At 45.5% G+C, this 15,631-nt stretch overlaps 1 protein-coding gene across 1 annotated transcript in view; it reads left to right on the forward strand.

Annotated features, from left to right (window-relative positions):
- The first annotated feature begins 381 nt into the window (after positions 1-381).
- si:dkeyp-23e4.3 (rho GTPase-activating protein 7) overlaps positions 382-15,631 on the forward strand; it is a 40,863-nt gene continuing 25,613 nt past the window's right edge. The window contains exons 1-2 of the mRNA XM_048997616.1: positions 382-468; positions 777-1,038. Of these exons, the coding sequence (XP_048853573.1) occupies positions 924-1,038 (115 nt within the window). The 5' untranslated portion in view covers positions 382-468; positions 777-923. The remainder of the gene's footprint in view (positions 469-776; positions 1,039-15,631) is intronic.

Consider the following 15,631-nt stretch of genomic DNA (forward strand, 5'->3'; position numbering starts at 1 on the left):
TTTAAAAAAAAAAACTCACACACAATCCCACATAATTCCAAAAATTAATTTCAGTGGATGCCTTAAGTAAAGGAAATGGCTCTACAGGTTGCCTTTAGTTACCAAAATCCCTGCCACACAAGACAGAAATTAAAGGTGATTCTAAGTATTTGGACTGAGGAAATCGTGAACAATCACAAAAAAAAAAAAAAAAAAATCACTTACAAATAATTAAATGCAAACCGATAAAACGAAAGCCTGCATTATATCTGTGCCTTTGTTAAATAGGAGGTCATATCTGAGTTTTTCAAAAGCAGACAAATGGACGTGACTTTTTGTCTGCCCCCCCCTTTGCCGAGATGAGTTTATATATAGCCCCCTGGGTATTTGTCAGACATTTAAAAAGAGAACTAAATTTTCAAACTTTGCAGAAGTCGTGCGGCTGGGAGTCACGCGTCCTGCCCGACGACAGAGGAATGACAGCGAGAGGTGAGGCAGACGCGCTGCGCTGGCTGAGAACTGCCACAGGGGCCACTCGCTCTATCGGCACGGCGCTGACTTCTCTGCCCGTGAGAGAAATGAGGCTGTTTATTAATCGTGGCAGTAGTGATGCAAAGCTGCCTTAGGATCCAAGGCCAATGTGCTGGGGGAGCACCAGTTAAGGCTGTGGGAGGGGGGCATGTAGGATTCTATTTCCTTTTCAGGCTTGCTCTAGCTAAGGGAAAACTATTTCTTTTCTCACTCTCTCTCTCTCTCTCTCTCTCTCGTTCTCTCTCGCTCTCTCTCCCTGCAAGTAGGGTGTCTGCAAATTATATGCAGACTTTTCGTATCGAGTGTCATTCGACGGGCATTCCTCACCGCGTGCGTTTTTCACGAGGACCAATGCACGGCGGTCTTCTCCGCGGACACCTAATGCCGGGATCTGCGGGGACCTCGGCAGGAATATGGCCCACACGGTAAAAGCCCCACTCAGGAGGTCCTTCAGCGAGCATGTGAAAAACTCCACCAACAGGGCCTGGGATGTGTTCTGGAAGAGCGCGCGGGAGAAGAGGCTTTCAGGTGAGCTGGTGACGCTTTCTGAAGGCCGTGCCGTTTCCTGTTGACCCTGCTTACCGGTGACTGCTTTTACCACACTGGAGATTCTGCCTCTGTAGATGTTGTGTTTCCACGATCTGTTTACGAAAAAGCTTTGGACCGTTCAACTTTCTTTCCCGAAGAGCATGCAACACTGTTTAGCTTCAAATTATCTTCCAAACTTAAGCGATTCCAGGATTTTCGTAATTCGACGTTGAATTTTTCTGAATGACGACAATATATATTCTTTCTGTCAAGGAACTCAACTCAGAGGATTAAATATGGATGGTGAATTTGGTCTCTCTGCAGGTTGTTTCCAGCTAGTTTGTTGTGTAGCGTGATGACATCGCACTCGTTGAGAGCCCGCGTACGGGCGAGCCAGCAAATGATGTCCCGTCATCGCTAGAATGCACTAGAATGCGAGCCCTAGGCACCCATGCCAAGTTGTGTTTGACAGCGGTAGTTAAAGGCTTAGGGGATGACCTCACTGACAGCTGTGTGGTCCTGGTAGGGCAAAAAACAAGCGTCACTTTAAAACAAATGAAAAAATATGAGCTCAACACTACTTCGGTATTTGCAGTTGCGCTGAGTTATAAGCAGCTAAGAAGGGGGGGGGGGGTCGAGCTTTTTGGAGGGGGGGGGGGGTGGGCAAAACCAGGAAGTGGAGTCTTGCCAGCAGTAACAGGAAACTGATGTCCCAGAGCAGCAGGGGAGCAGGGTGGGGGCAAGACGCAAAGAGATCCAGCGGAGTATCTCCCTTAAACGATTCATCGCCTCCCCTTTCTGACCCTCTCTGCAGCTTCCCATAGCTAATTTTCGACTGGGAGGAGTTTACTGGCCAGCATACATCAGAGAACCTGTCTCAATATTTACTCCCAGGCCGAGAGTTGGCGTAACTGGGGCCGAATCTGGCTCCGGGACCGAACGGACGTCCAATGCACGTCATCGGCCTGGATTGGTATATAAAACTGCGGCAGATTTCCCAGCAGCCCAGAACCCTACGGGAGATAGGAGAGGAGTCTTGCACGCTAAAAAAATATCAATCAAGCTGAGCCTGTAGCTGATAGCTAACATTCAAATAGACTTACATAGCCAAGGAGATGGGTTTAAGCTGGTGTTTGACAAACTTAGATGCACAGACTGATTGTGGTCTTTTGGAATGTGTGAGAGTAGGACTCTGCAAGATCCAGAGCCCAACTCAGCTCAAATCTCTCGGTGCATGAAATCAAGGACCCTGAGGGGGATCCCTCAGCGTGATCGACACTGACGCACGTCCTCGGACGCTAGTGTGGCAGGGGGACATAGCCCAGGTGGGGGGAGGGGGCTTTAAAGCTGGCCTCTTGAGTTTTTTTTTTCCCTTTTTACAACGTGCAGGGAGACTCCCATCACTGCTTTCAATTTTCCCTCCCGGATCGCCTGCATTCTGGTGGTATTACCTCATCTCGGGTACTGGGCAGTGTGTTCCTCCATGCCTGTCATTGCTTAAGTGCATTTCACTCTGGTGGGGGGGGGGGGCGTTCAGCGGGGGTGTATTCTTGGGGGGAGAAACGGCCAGCAGAGCCCCATGCTGATTAGGGAGAGAAGCACTACCAGATGCTGCATTCGGGATCGGCGTGAAAGAAAGCGGGAAGCAGACTCGGATTACAAAGATTTTCTTGGCTGTCACGCCAGCGAGGGGCGATGTTACGAAAAGCCCGGCCCCCCCAGGGACGAAGTCCCACTATGTTTATACGCAGCCCTCAAAATGAAGAAAATTCCATTTCATATTCTGCAGAATTAGCTAAGAATTCAGGAAGGCTGCCTTTAATCCCATTTAGCTGCAAAATCCACTAAAATGTCCCAAAACACCAACTAAACACATAGTTAAACAAACACATTATTTTGGTGAAAACATCCCCAACCACAAGCCAAGCCATCCATCTACATAGCATCCATATACAGGTACACAGTGACATGAAATAGTGCCCCCCCCCCCCCCCAGGACTATAGTGTGACATACAACAACAGAGCACAGTGCAAAAATGGCGGGGGGGGAGGGTGTTGGACACAAGGTTTATGTACATAATGCAATGTGTATGTAAGTGTAAGTGAGTAAATAGATAAATATTAAGTTAAAGTGACGAGTGGCAGACCGAGGCAGGGGGTAGGCTCAAGATGGGGGCTAAGATGGGCAGGTTTTTCAAGTATGTAGTGTCCTCACCGAGATAATTATGCATCCCCCCCCCACAATCATACTTTAAGGAATCGTCAAACACTCATGACAGTGTCCTGAGTGCAGAAGGAAAATGATTGGTTAAGAGATACAACCAGTGGCGCAAAAATGGGATATGCAGTATATGCTAAGCGTCTATTTAGCAGTAGCCAGAGTGGTAGCAGTCTGTCGCTCAGTGACGTGGTGGGGCGTCTATTCGCGGCAGGACGGAGGGAGCAGAAATGTTATCAGGTGCTCAAGGCAGAAAGAGAGAAAAAGAAAATGGGGAGGCATGCGGGGGGATGCGGCAAAAAATGCTGATGCGGGTGAAGGACAGTAACAGGTATGAACTGTGATGGAAACAAATGTCACTTGTGTGTGAGCTTGTGCCCGGGGATCAGGCTATGAGCGTCACAGAAAACTCGGCTATATGGTGCTGCTGCTGGCTATAGCTTACTTGGGTTAGGCAAGCTGAAACTGCATTGCGATTTCTTACTGATGCACACAGGCTATAGGCAAGGATTAAGAAGCCGTTTGATTAAAGTGCATCGTGAATGAAACGTGTCGTTCACGTCGGTCGGACCGGCAGCTGATCGTGTAATCAGCGTTCATGGATAGCTGGCTAATATTTACTTTTACTCCACTTTCTTACTTTTTTCCTTGATTTATGGTGAAAAATACATGGGGGGGGGGGGGGGCGTAAAATTTGTTGTTGCAAACCCCCCAAAAAGTGAGTAGCTGCACCCCTGGATATAACCAATCAGCTTGCATAGGACAGTCGGCAACCTGTGGCTCTTGGCTGCAGCTCATTTCATAACGATAGACGAATGAAAATTTCTCATGTCGTAACATATTAAGATAATACTTTCATAAAAATAAATTATTTATGGGTTAATATTATTATTCTTCGTTCGGATATTTCTTTAGCTATACAGTATGTGAATGAGACAGTACATCACACGCTTCTGTTACGTCTTTACTGCATAATTTACATCCTCCTCAAAGTCAGTCGCTAAAAGGAGATGACCTCTCTGGTTAAATGGTATATATGCTTTCCGGAGTTTTCTTAAGTACCTGAGATTGGTTGTATGCTTCAACGTTTATTGGGATTCCTAATTCTTTCATATACTTTTTGTAGTAAATCGTCATCACGTCTTACCAGATTAAAACCGGAGATGCACCCCCCTCCCAAAAAAAAAAAATCAGACATTTAGGAGAAAATGGCTCCTTGCTTTAAAAAGGTTGCCAACCTCTGATATAGGAGGAGAGTCCAAGCAACCAGAGGAGGCAGAACCAACCAATTAGGGTCATGGTCAACCCATGGAAAGTTTATTAAATGTTCCCTAAATGTCCTCAATACAACTGAGATTCACATCTTTTAGGACATCCTCGTATACAGCTCCAACCAATCCGATGTCTTGGACCCTCCTCCTCTAGTCGCCTGAACCAATCCGATTGGTTATCTCTCAAAATCAATCATTTTTACTTCTGCCTAAAGAATATTTCTGTGTAAGTAAAACTCTCACAAACCTATAATACATTTCCCTCATTTGCAGCCTCTCTTGAACATTACGCCGTCTCACTGGCGCTGCGTCGGTGTTAAAGTTCTCTCAGGAACAGGCTGGAATTCTATGATCTGTGATCATTCGACACACAGAAAAGTTGCGTCTGTTTTTCGTGCGGAAGCAGGTGACAGGGTGAAGGACTATGGCTGCGTCAAAAGCTCCAGGCTTCAAATAAACAACCTACTACTCAACGCCGGATCATAAAGCAAACCGAGGTCCCTGTAATCATCTACAAAAGCATCCCAGGAGGGAATTAATCCCCCCCCCCCTCCACTCAAAGAACTATCGCTAACTAATAAAACCAGGCCCGTTGCCATTGCTACACTCACATCTCTCATCCAACACACATCACTCACCGAAACACCCCCAGCCGATCCTATATAAGCTTAATGAAGCAATTAGCCTAAATGGAGCCAGCTGGGTTTCGTTAATGGGTTACCGTGGGTACGGGGCCGGTGATTGCTTACCGTGGAAATGCAAAGGACCCTCCATTGTTGCCCATTGTTGTGCCTGATGCCAGGCCCCGATTCCAAAAACGTTCTCGTTAAAAGATGCATATTGAACGGCCAACTTACACCGCGAGCTACACTATTAATTATAAAGCGCCTTTTTCTTTGTGGATTCGCTTGATCAACGTTTGAGTCCTTTTTACCAGTGATAATTAACCCACTAAAGTGTGACTGAATTTTGACAGGAGGGATGTGAAAATGGAGGCACAGTTAGTGAGAACTGGTTTATTTATTGAGACCTCTCTGAGTATTTTGTTTAGGGGCTGCAGGTTCCCTGGCTTATAAAAGTGAGACATTAGCCTCGTCCGAGAAGCCGAGGTTGACGCCCCCCCCGTGCAGTCAGCCTCCCGTTGTGTGTCCCGCTTCCGCATTTGAACATGCCACTTCATTATACTTCCCCATTACTTATGCTGCTGTGAAGTTCTCCAATCTCGAGTAAAAATAGCACTGGTTCGTGTTATAAAACGCTGATATACAGTATAGAAAATATTGCTGTTACCCAGTGCTGGACGAGGGTTTGTAAGGTGAAGGCCTATTCCTGCAGCACAGGGCACAGGGCAGGGGTAAACCTATGGCAAGGTAATAATAAGAAGAAGAATTATAATAATCGTTATTTATGTAGCACTTTTCAGACTGAAAATGCAGCCCAAAGTAGTTCACATATAGGATTGTAATAAGGGACAATGAAGGAGAAGCTGTATATGATACCCAACTGAGGAAATGGTCAAAGAAAATGTGGGAATCTTTATAGTGGGAATCTATAAATAAATATGCAAGTATATTTAGTAAAATATCAATAAATAAGCAAGATAAAATAATTCACGGCTGTCCTGGGGGTAGGGGGTGGAGCTGGTATGTTTGGCCAGGCCCTGCGCTGGAGGGGACAAGAGGGGATTCCGTGCCCCCCGCTGTTCTGAGGGCGGAATGAAAATTTATTGGTTCAGAGATATAACCAGTGAGATTGTAGAGGAAGTGTGTCCAAGCAACCAGAGGAGGCGGAATAACCAATCAGATGTCTTTGGTCCCGCCTCCTCTAGTTGCTTGGATCCACTTCCTCTACAACCTGATTGGTTATCTCTCTGTACCAATAAATTTTCATTCTGCCCTCAGAACATTTTTTGTGTAAGTAAAACTCCCACGAGCTATGGGAATACCCCATTGTGGCAGATGTTTGATCTGCAGGGGTAACTGTAGTGAGCTGTGTGCTATGCCAGCAACAACGATATCTACTGGAGATATTAAAGCCGTTTAACAGCTGTCCTCAGGTGAAAAGCTTCTCCATTGGAATCACCTGACCTATGAGGTTCTGCACGCAGGATGCAGGGATATGAGGTGTTCACAGGTCAGCCGTGTGCAGCCTTCATTTCCCGACCTCCAGTAATCCGAGTGCACAGACCGGCGGAGAACAGCACGGCGCCGGTTCCAGTCTGGGAACGTCAGGATTCACGCATGTGGGACATGGATACGATGCCAGTTTAATCTCCGCCTCCCACATGCGTTTCTAATGTAATTTTATGGTCTCTCACGCTGGGGAGGGCGTGACCCCCGCCCCCCTCATCCCATCGGCATCCAGATACGCCTATATTTCAGCAAAGCCACCTCAAACGGCGTGTTTATGAAATGTACTAAAAATCACATACCTAGAACCATTTTCACATTCCTGGTGCCTCTAAGTAGATCCCCCCGCTAAGAAACTGGGCAATGAGAAACGGTTCTGTCACCTCCACCCTAAAACTGGGGTTTGAACCCCAAAAAAAACCACTTCAAAATAAACCTCCTTTCTTTAAAAGTATTTCCTTTCTGATAGAACTCGGGATGGATTGGAGACATTTACGTCTCTCGTCCTCCAGCTTAATATGCCGGTAGATTTATTACAGACATTTAAATAATTCAGAAGTTCTGATCTTTTCATGTGAACTGGCGAGAAACCGGAGCTGGTGATAATCGCCCGTTTCGGATATGAGTGTGGGGCTGCGATCTTGCAGTGCACGTGTATCAGATGGAATAAGGTAGATTTCAAACTTTGCGTTGTCATTAATGATAATTATGAAATCGGCAGACATCCAGAATAATTCGTACAGTAATACGGTTAATTGTAGCGGTGGGACAGCCTACGCACACTTCTTATGGCTGCCCATGTTTGCTCGGTGGTAGTAAATTATGCATCCTGCAGTCCTTCCTCTTAGACAAACGTTATTTCATTCCAGAAGGGCCGACCCGACTAGCTTCCAGAAAGGTCTGAGTTCACTATTACCTCTTTACTCCTGCCAAATGCTGGCAATGTATCGCTTTGGGACTCTAAAGAGGAAGTTCGGCGTCGCACTATTAACGTGTTTCTCTGCCATTACTAACAAAACAACCAGCTCGTAACAATGGAAGCACTAACGTGCATCTTACGATTTGTATGCGAATGATGTTCAGCCCTGTCGATACAGAGCTCAGATATAGATTAGTTTTATACGGTGTAGATAGTTGTCCGACGCCTGGCAAATTGCCTGTGTTTGCTGCTCGTGGTTTTACCTCGGATAATAATATTGTACCATAAAATATTAATTGGTTGTATCTAGGGGGCAAATTGAGTTCACGCCTCATTGTGTTATTTGACAAACAGTCCTTTGAGGTGGAAAAAAGGGAAAATCTGTTCATCTTCTAACGGCACGGACTGACCGGGCCGGGAGCCTGTGCCAGGCAGCACATAGCTGGGGTAAACCCAGGATAGGATGCCGGTCCAACTCAGATCACACACAGCAAGAGATTTAGGTACTCCAGTTGGCCTAAGGAACTACTGCAAGAGGATCTGTCTGTGGAACTCTGGGGGATCTCCACTAGCGGCCCTCCACTGAGGAGCTAGAAATCATATGACCTCCACACCAAGGCCCGGACATGAGGTCATGGAAACTCCAGGAGAGGAGGCGGTACCTCTTTCAGGAGGCTCGAAATCACATGACCTCCACAGTAGCGTTCATATGACATTAATGCGACATCAAGAACTGACTTTAATCTTCTCTTTTAAAATATATATTTGATTTTTCGGTTATATTAGTGCAATATCGGGAACGATTGTTAATAATCTCATTTAAATATACAAGAAAGGACATTAATGGTCTAGTTTAAATTAGCTATTGTGGTGTGAAATTCTCCCATAAATACAGCTCAAGAAATTACAGAAAATATCCGTCTTTATAATTTTAAAGCAAACACGTCCTCAGCCGACTGAGTTAGCATCATGACCAGGTCAGATGTGTAGGTCATGTGATTTCTGGCCCCATGGTGGAGGTCCTGCTAGTGGAGATCACCTAGTGTTCTGCAGCCAGACCCTCAACTATTGCTAATCACTAAAATACTACGACTTCAGGCCCAAGGCTTTCCATCACCCTTCAAAATTCAAAAGCTTTATTGTCATTTCTACAAGTACAATGACATACTTGCTTGTGTACCTCCCTGCACACTTAAACACAAACCGATGAAGAACAATAAACAGCAAATAACAGAATAGCAAGAATTATAACGTACATACAATATACATACAATATATAATATACATGCAATATATAATGTACAATGGGAGAGGTTACTAGTACTTTAGCAACCAAGTAGCTAGTGAGTGACCAGCTGTAATGGTTTGGGGGAACAGGCTATTTTGAGTAGTATGGTAGGTGTCCTCTTCAGTACTTCGCAGTGTTTTATGAAAATCGGTGCCTTCCAAGACGGAAATGTATCATAACACCAGTGATTACACAACAGTGGGTTGTCAAGTGCAGCACACTGTCAAAGCTGTCAGGCTATTGTGAACATTCCACGTGGCTCATTCCAAAATCCGCAGGGTTCTGCCTAGAAAACAACTGTGGATCTGCGTCGATCCTTCTTCTCAGACCTTCCCGTGGCCTCAGAAGCCTTGGGCTCCGCCGAATAGAGAGCCGAGTCTGAAAGAAATCACTGTCAAAATCGGGATGGGAGACGCCCCCATCGTTTGGCTGATGGGAGGCAAATGTTTGGCTCACGCTGGGTTTTGTCATCAGCCTTCATCAAGACCCGAGATGCCGGGAAGAGCGTAAATTGCCTCAGTTCCATGGACAACAAGCTATTTACCGGCCCACTGTAATTACGGATTTACGCGCAGTCAATTAAGAAGACGTCCGGAGGTCAGAATACGGTGATGACAGCATTTGCATTCTCAATAACCATATACAATTTCATTAATGGACATTTATTGCCAAACGGTTATTACGTTTATTTATTCGGCAAAGGGGTTTATTTAAAGTGAAGGACAGCAGAGATAGCTTAGTGACACTCAGCATTCCTGGAGTAGGTGGGATTACGGGCCTCGCTCAAGGGTCCAGGAGTGACATAATATGAAATTTGAACCCATGAGATTCCGGACCGGAGCACAGGTTCTGCTGAGTCATACACCACTCATGCTGGAAACCCACTGGCTCTTCGGATCGTTTAAAGGAACTTGGCATTAATGAAACATTCCCTGCACCTCTGAAGTGCCTCTTCCTCCAGTATCGTGGACCCCCAACTGGAAAACACAGGGCCAGGCCTCCAGAAACTCCCTTTCCCCAATGCATGTCGGTGCACCAAGAGTGAGTATGTAATTATCCAGTAATTACTGCAGTGTTACACCTTTTCCGTAGGACTATTTAACATATACACGCAGATGCCATAAAGCTAGGTGTTAGCTATTATAAATGAACTCAATTTATGTAAATTCGGGTCACCTATTTAACCCACGACAAGATACAACAAGACCGTCATGACGTACTTAGACAAGCATCGCGTCACCGTTACCGACGCGCGATCGCAAAGGTCGTTTATCAGCCTGACGTGAAGCGGCGAATCCCTCGTCGCAGGGCCACGCTCTCTGGCGTAACGACTCGTGGAACATTTACATTTACACATTCAGCAGATGCTTTCGTCCAGCGTGACATGCAATTCAGGCAGATGGCGTATTATAAATACGTGGCTGTCAAGCAGGCCAGCAGGCCTAAGTTCATCTAGCTTGAGCTTCCAGTGAATGATAGGAGCATAAGCAGCACTGGAGCAAGAGCTACACACACAGCTACACAAGGACACAAAACAATCAAAGTAAGAACCTAATTAGACTATTAAATGGCCTGAAATGCCACATTAAGAACATTCAGAGAACATCAAGAGGCTTCAGGCTAGTAGAGGAATTCCCGGAATAGGTAGGCCTTGAGGCGGCATCGATGGGTCATCTGTGAATTACACGCCGTTTCCCTTAAGCCAAATATCACCCAACCAGGCCCGATGCCTTGCCAGCTCTGGAATACAAGCAGCCCCCCCCCCCCTTCCCTTCCAAAATATGCTCAAGCCAGCCCTGCCCTCCTGCCTTGATGCTGAGGACTTCAAAACCCCAACACAAAAGCAGCGACCAAAAAAAAAATAATCAAAAAAAGTTCTCACAAATATTTACTCATCCCCCAACGCAGGCAGGAATCCGCAGGCTTATTCTGCAGAATTAAGTGGTTGTTCTCCATCCTTCCCTTTTAATTCTAGTCATGATCGCTCTCCAGCAGAATGAAATCCCTTCTTGACTACTTTTGTGGCCTATCTGCGGAGCGGGTTGATTAATGATGTGCTTTCTCACTGTCATGGTAACGTTTAGGTGCTTTCTGCCAAGATTTCCCAGTACTGAGCTCTTCTGTTATTCGTAATCCTACTCAGGGACTTGATTTTTCCTCACCCAGCTTTTCCGTTATAAGCTACAATTAACGCTCAAGCTCACGGGCGCATGGCTAATGCCACATGCGTGGAGTGACACACTCCTTCCTGTACATGTACCTGTTTAGCTGACACTTTCATCCAAAGCGATGTACATTTTGGAGAATGCAGGGCCAGAAAATGCCTAAAGCCGTTGGGGGTTAAGGGTCCTGTTCAAGAGCCCGACAGTGAAATCACTCTGCAGACCTGGGGTAGGCGACCCCGATCCTCGTAGGCCGGTACCCTGTAGGTTTTCCACCCTATCTGACGGGTTACTATCTGCCTGAGATCAGGGGTGGTTCATCGGAGAGCCGACAGGATGGAAAACCTGCTGGATACTGGCACTCCAGGATCAGGGTTGCCTAGCCCTGGTCTGCAAACCCTAGGATTTGAACTAGCACGCTGTAACAGCACATCTTGTAATAACTCGCGGAATGTAACTATTTAAATGATGATGATAATAACAATAATAAATGGGTAATGTTGCATTACTTATATTATTATATAAGTTATTAAATAGTTAAAGTATAAGTTAAGAGGCAATGCGGTATTATTACATAATGCTTTGTTGCGTGGTGTGTGACAACACATCATGTAAAAACATCGCATTCTGTGACTTGAAATTTGTCGAGTTACTACGAGTTGCAGCATTATCGCATAATGCGGCGTGACACGCCCTTCTGATCACAGACTCCTATCTCATTTATTACTTATGGATTATGGATTTAGAATGATGTAATGGTCTTATTTCACTCCTTGCCTGAAAGGAAGCCCTCCCCAGCTGATTAGCTCAAATTATTCATTACGGCTTTGGTCTCACACTTCTCTGCTACACAGTGGCTGCGAGACCAGGGTACAGATGGGCAATCTCACCCGTAGGGTTGCCCTAAACAGCTGCAGATCCGCCCGTCCCGCCGCCCTAAACAACTGTAAATTAACCTCTGTACACCCCGGTGAAGCTCTCGTGTGCCTTTTTTTTTCCATCCACATCAATCACATGAATGTAGGGCAGAGCAAAGAGAGTGGCTCAGATTCCCAGCCCTCTTACGGCTGAAGCATGAGCAGCATTTGAAATTATCCAGAGCTGGGCTGAAGTATCTCCCCTTGTTCTATCAAGTGCCTCCTTGTCTGGGCCTGGAGAGGAGGCTCATCTTCCCAGCGAGCTGTCTTTGTAACTCGAGATTCGGGTTTTAGGGTTGCTTGTGTTCAAAGAAACGCAGCGAAAGTCTTATGCCAGGGTTACAGGGAAGGGGACTGGTGCGTGGGGGCACTACATGGCAAACAGCAGCAAGATACAGGACAGACAGCAGTGTGATACAGGACAGACAGCAGCGTGATACAGGACAGACAGCAGCGTGATACAGGACAGACAGCAGGAAAATACAGGACAGACAGCAGTGTGATACAGGACAGACAGCAGCGTGATACAGGACAGACAGCAGTGTGATAGAGGACAGACAGCAATGAGATACAGGACAGACAGCAATGAGATACAGGACAGACAGCAGGAAAATACAGGACAGACAGCAGTGTGATACAGGACAGACAGCAGGAAAATACAGGACAGACAGCAGTGTGATACAGGACAGACAGCAGGAAAATACAGGACAGACAGCAGCGTGATACAGGACAGACAGCAATGAGATACAGGACAGACAGCAGTGTGATGCAGGACAGACAGCAATGAGATACAGGACAGACAGCAATGAGATACAGGACAGACAGCAGGAAAATACAGGACAGACAGCAGTGTGATACAGGACAGACAGCAGCGTGATACAGGACAGACAGCAGGAAAATACAGGACAGACAGCAGGAAAATACAGGACAGACAGAAGCAAGATTCAGAGAACAGTGCAGTAAGAGACAAGACTGTAATATAAGAACAAGTGGACAATAAATATGAAATGAATAAGTCAATAAATCTGCAATAAATACGTGATGCAATGGAGATAAGGATGTGTAAATAAATACAAACGTACTAAAGTTTTGATAATGTGCAGAGGTGGAATGTTAACAACAGTGTGTAACACAACGCAGTGGGGGGAGCAGACACACGTCTCTGCTTGTTTACTGACCTAATGCCTTGGCGATAGAAGCTGCTCACGGACTAACATACCGACCGTAAAACCCTTCAGACACGCATTTGCTAACGAGCGTAAATATCAAAGATGCAAGCCAATAACCTGCAGCGAATGGGAGATATTGTGATCGGGACAGCGGGAGATCTGACGACGGTCTCTCGTAAACGAAAGGCAACGCGTCGATTAAACAAAGTGTGAGGCTACGCCCGGGTTCTCAGTGTCAGAAATAAAGACAGGAAGTATCCACGCTCTGCGGAGAAAGAGCAGAAGTGCAGAGAGGCACCCTGCCCACGTCGAGCCATATTGTTGGGAATGTCATTACAGATCAGAACATCGCCTACCTCTGCGAAGTTACTCCTTGCATCCAGCTAGATGTAAAAAAAATATATAATACTTTACTTACTCATAAGGGCACATCTACGCTAAAAGACCATTAGGTGCTCAGACAATACAGATGAGTGTATCGGCTACATGCTCTGGAGATGTCTGCTTCATACGACCTACCTCTACTCACGAATGAATGTCCAAATATAGATTTATATGTCTGTAACCTGTCGGTCATCAGTCCCTATTAGGGGCATTTTGTGGATATCTTTGCGCTAAGAGTGAAATATGACCCTTTTGTTCAATATTGTTCATTTTGTGACACTCTACCAAGCAGGGCTAATTAGTGTCGAGCTAACTGATCTAATCAAAATACATCCTTAACTCTTGAAGGGATAAAAATGTTATAACGAATTTTTTTTTTGTCAGGGTCAATAAAAAGGGAAAATCCACACTTCTCACCCTTAAATGTCTTCCTGTTTTTGTTCTGTTTGCCCGCAAAAGCCATTTGGCTGGTTTATAAGGCAGATGTGATGGGAAGTGAAGCCTTCAAATTGCTCTCTGTAGCAAACTCACTCACTTCCCCTAGCAACAGAACATAAAAACACAGGACATTAAGCCACTTGTTGCAGATTCTCCATGAAGCATGAATTAAGCTTCATATCACAGGGGCTTGACAGACAAATGCTCCACTATCCAGTCATTCCACTTCCCAAACACGCCTTCTCTGCTACAAGATGGATCATTTCTGATTTTCTCCGCTATCTCTCTAAGGTTCAGTGGTCAGCCCATCCAGCTCACTTTTTTTTATCGCTTTTGCTGAATTTCTTTCAGGTTCTCATGGTCCAAATCGTCTTGCTTGATTACAGACCTGTGAAAATACACCCAGGAAAAAAAATAGGACACATTGTATTGAAATTCAGCTCTTTTTGCATCTTGGCCCAGTTCACATTGTTACCAGCAGGGGGCGGTGGAAATGCAGTATGTCACCAACAACTCTAGGTGACAAATTCAGTAAAACACTATTGTCTGAGTCAATATTTCACCTGCAAATACCAAAACATAAAAAAAAATCATCTATAGCATTGCTAATGCAGAGATGCGTAGTTTTTCTGCGCACATAAAATTGAAATATTTCCTAACATAAACTAATTGCTACATAAATTACATCATCTTCCACTGTATATGGCCAGACTGAGAAGTCCTGCAACGAAAGGTATGTCAGTAGGAACCTTTATTTTCTTATTGCAAACATGGGCACAGATGTTTGCAGCTGTTAAAGAAAAACATTTTAGCCAATGAACCACAAATGCGAGGGCCCGCACACCGCTGCCTCTTTCCACAAATATTTAACCTGTCACTAAACAATCCGGTCTTTAATTTCATGGTTGATTAGGCCTTGCGCAGCTGCGTGGCCAATTAAAACTGAATGCCGCATGAGATGCGATTTTGCCAGTTACAGCGAACCAACGCGCTCTGTTCAGACGGAGCATCGCTCGGTCTGGAAAAACTGTTGACTAAAAACATGGCATGTATCATCTAACACCTTGTTCTCACCTAGCTGAGCATTCTGCCAAATAGATGTGCAAACTGTCTGCTTATGTCCCTGCATGAACACCTGTTTACACATAATTTAACCAGTCATCTCCTGGCATCAGAGGCTAGCTTACTAAATTAACGAACGAGGCAGTAAACACAGTAGATTCCCAAATATTTGTTATTAAAAGTGTTTTTTTTTTTTTTTGGCTCCTCCAGTGGGGCACCTCGGCAGACTGAACAGCTCTGTACTGCCAATGTGGTGATGAAACACGTCGACTCCACTGAATTCCAAAACAGCAGATGGTCTGAGTCGGCATCCTGAAACTGCCGAGAGCCTGGCAGGGATTGGATGGCCGGCCTGCAGCTTGTAAGGACCTCTGTGTCGTTTCGCTGCTGTTGCCGATGTTCGGCGCTTCCCAACCGCGGGGCCCCAAAGTCCCAAGTACCCCGAAGTCCCAACTCTCCTCCGAACAACCAGCCATGATCATCGGCTGCCGTAACTCAAGGGGACGTCTGCCCAGTCAGCCAAGACAACTCTTGGCCTTAAACAGGCGAAATAACACCTGTTTGTTTAGGATATATAAACAAAAAATGAGCTCAACCTAGTGTTACCTTATTGAATGATAACTAACCTTCGGCACT

This window comes from Brienomyrus brachyistius, unplaced genomic scaffold (genome assembly GCF_023856365.1).
Source record: "Brienomyrus brachyistius isolate T26 unplaced genomic scaffold, BBRACH_0.4 scaffold35, whole genome shotgun sequence".
Taxonomy (NCBI): domain Eukaryota; kingdom Metazoa; phylum Chordata; class Actinopteri; order Osteoglossiformes; family Mormyridae; genus Brienomyrus; species Brienomyrus brachyistius.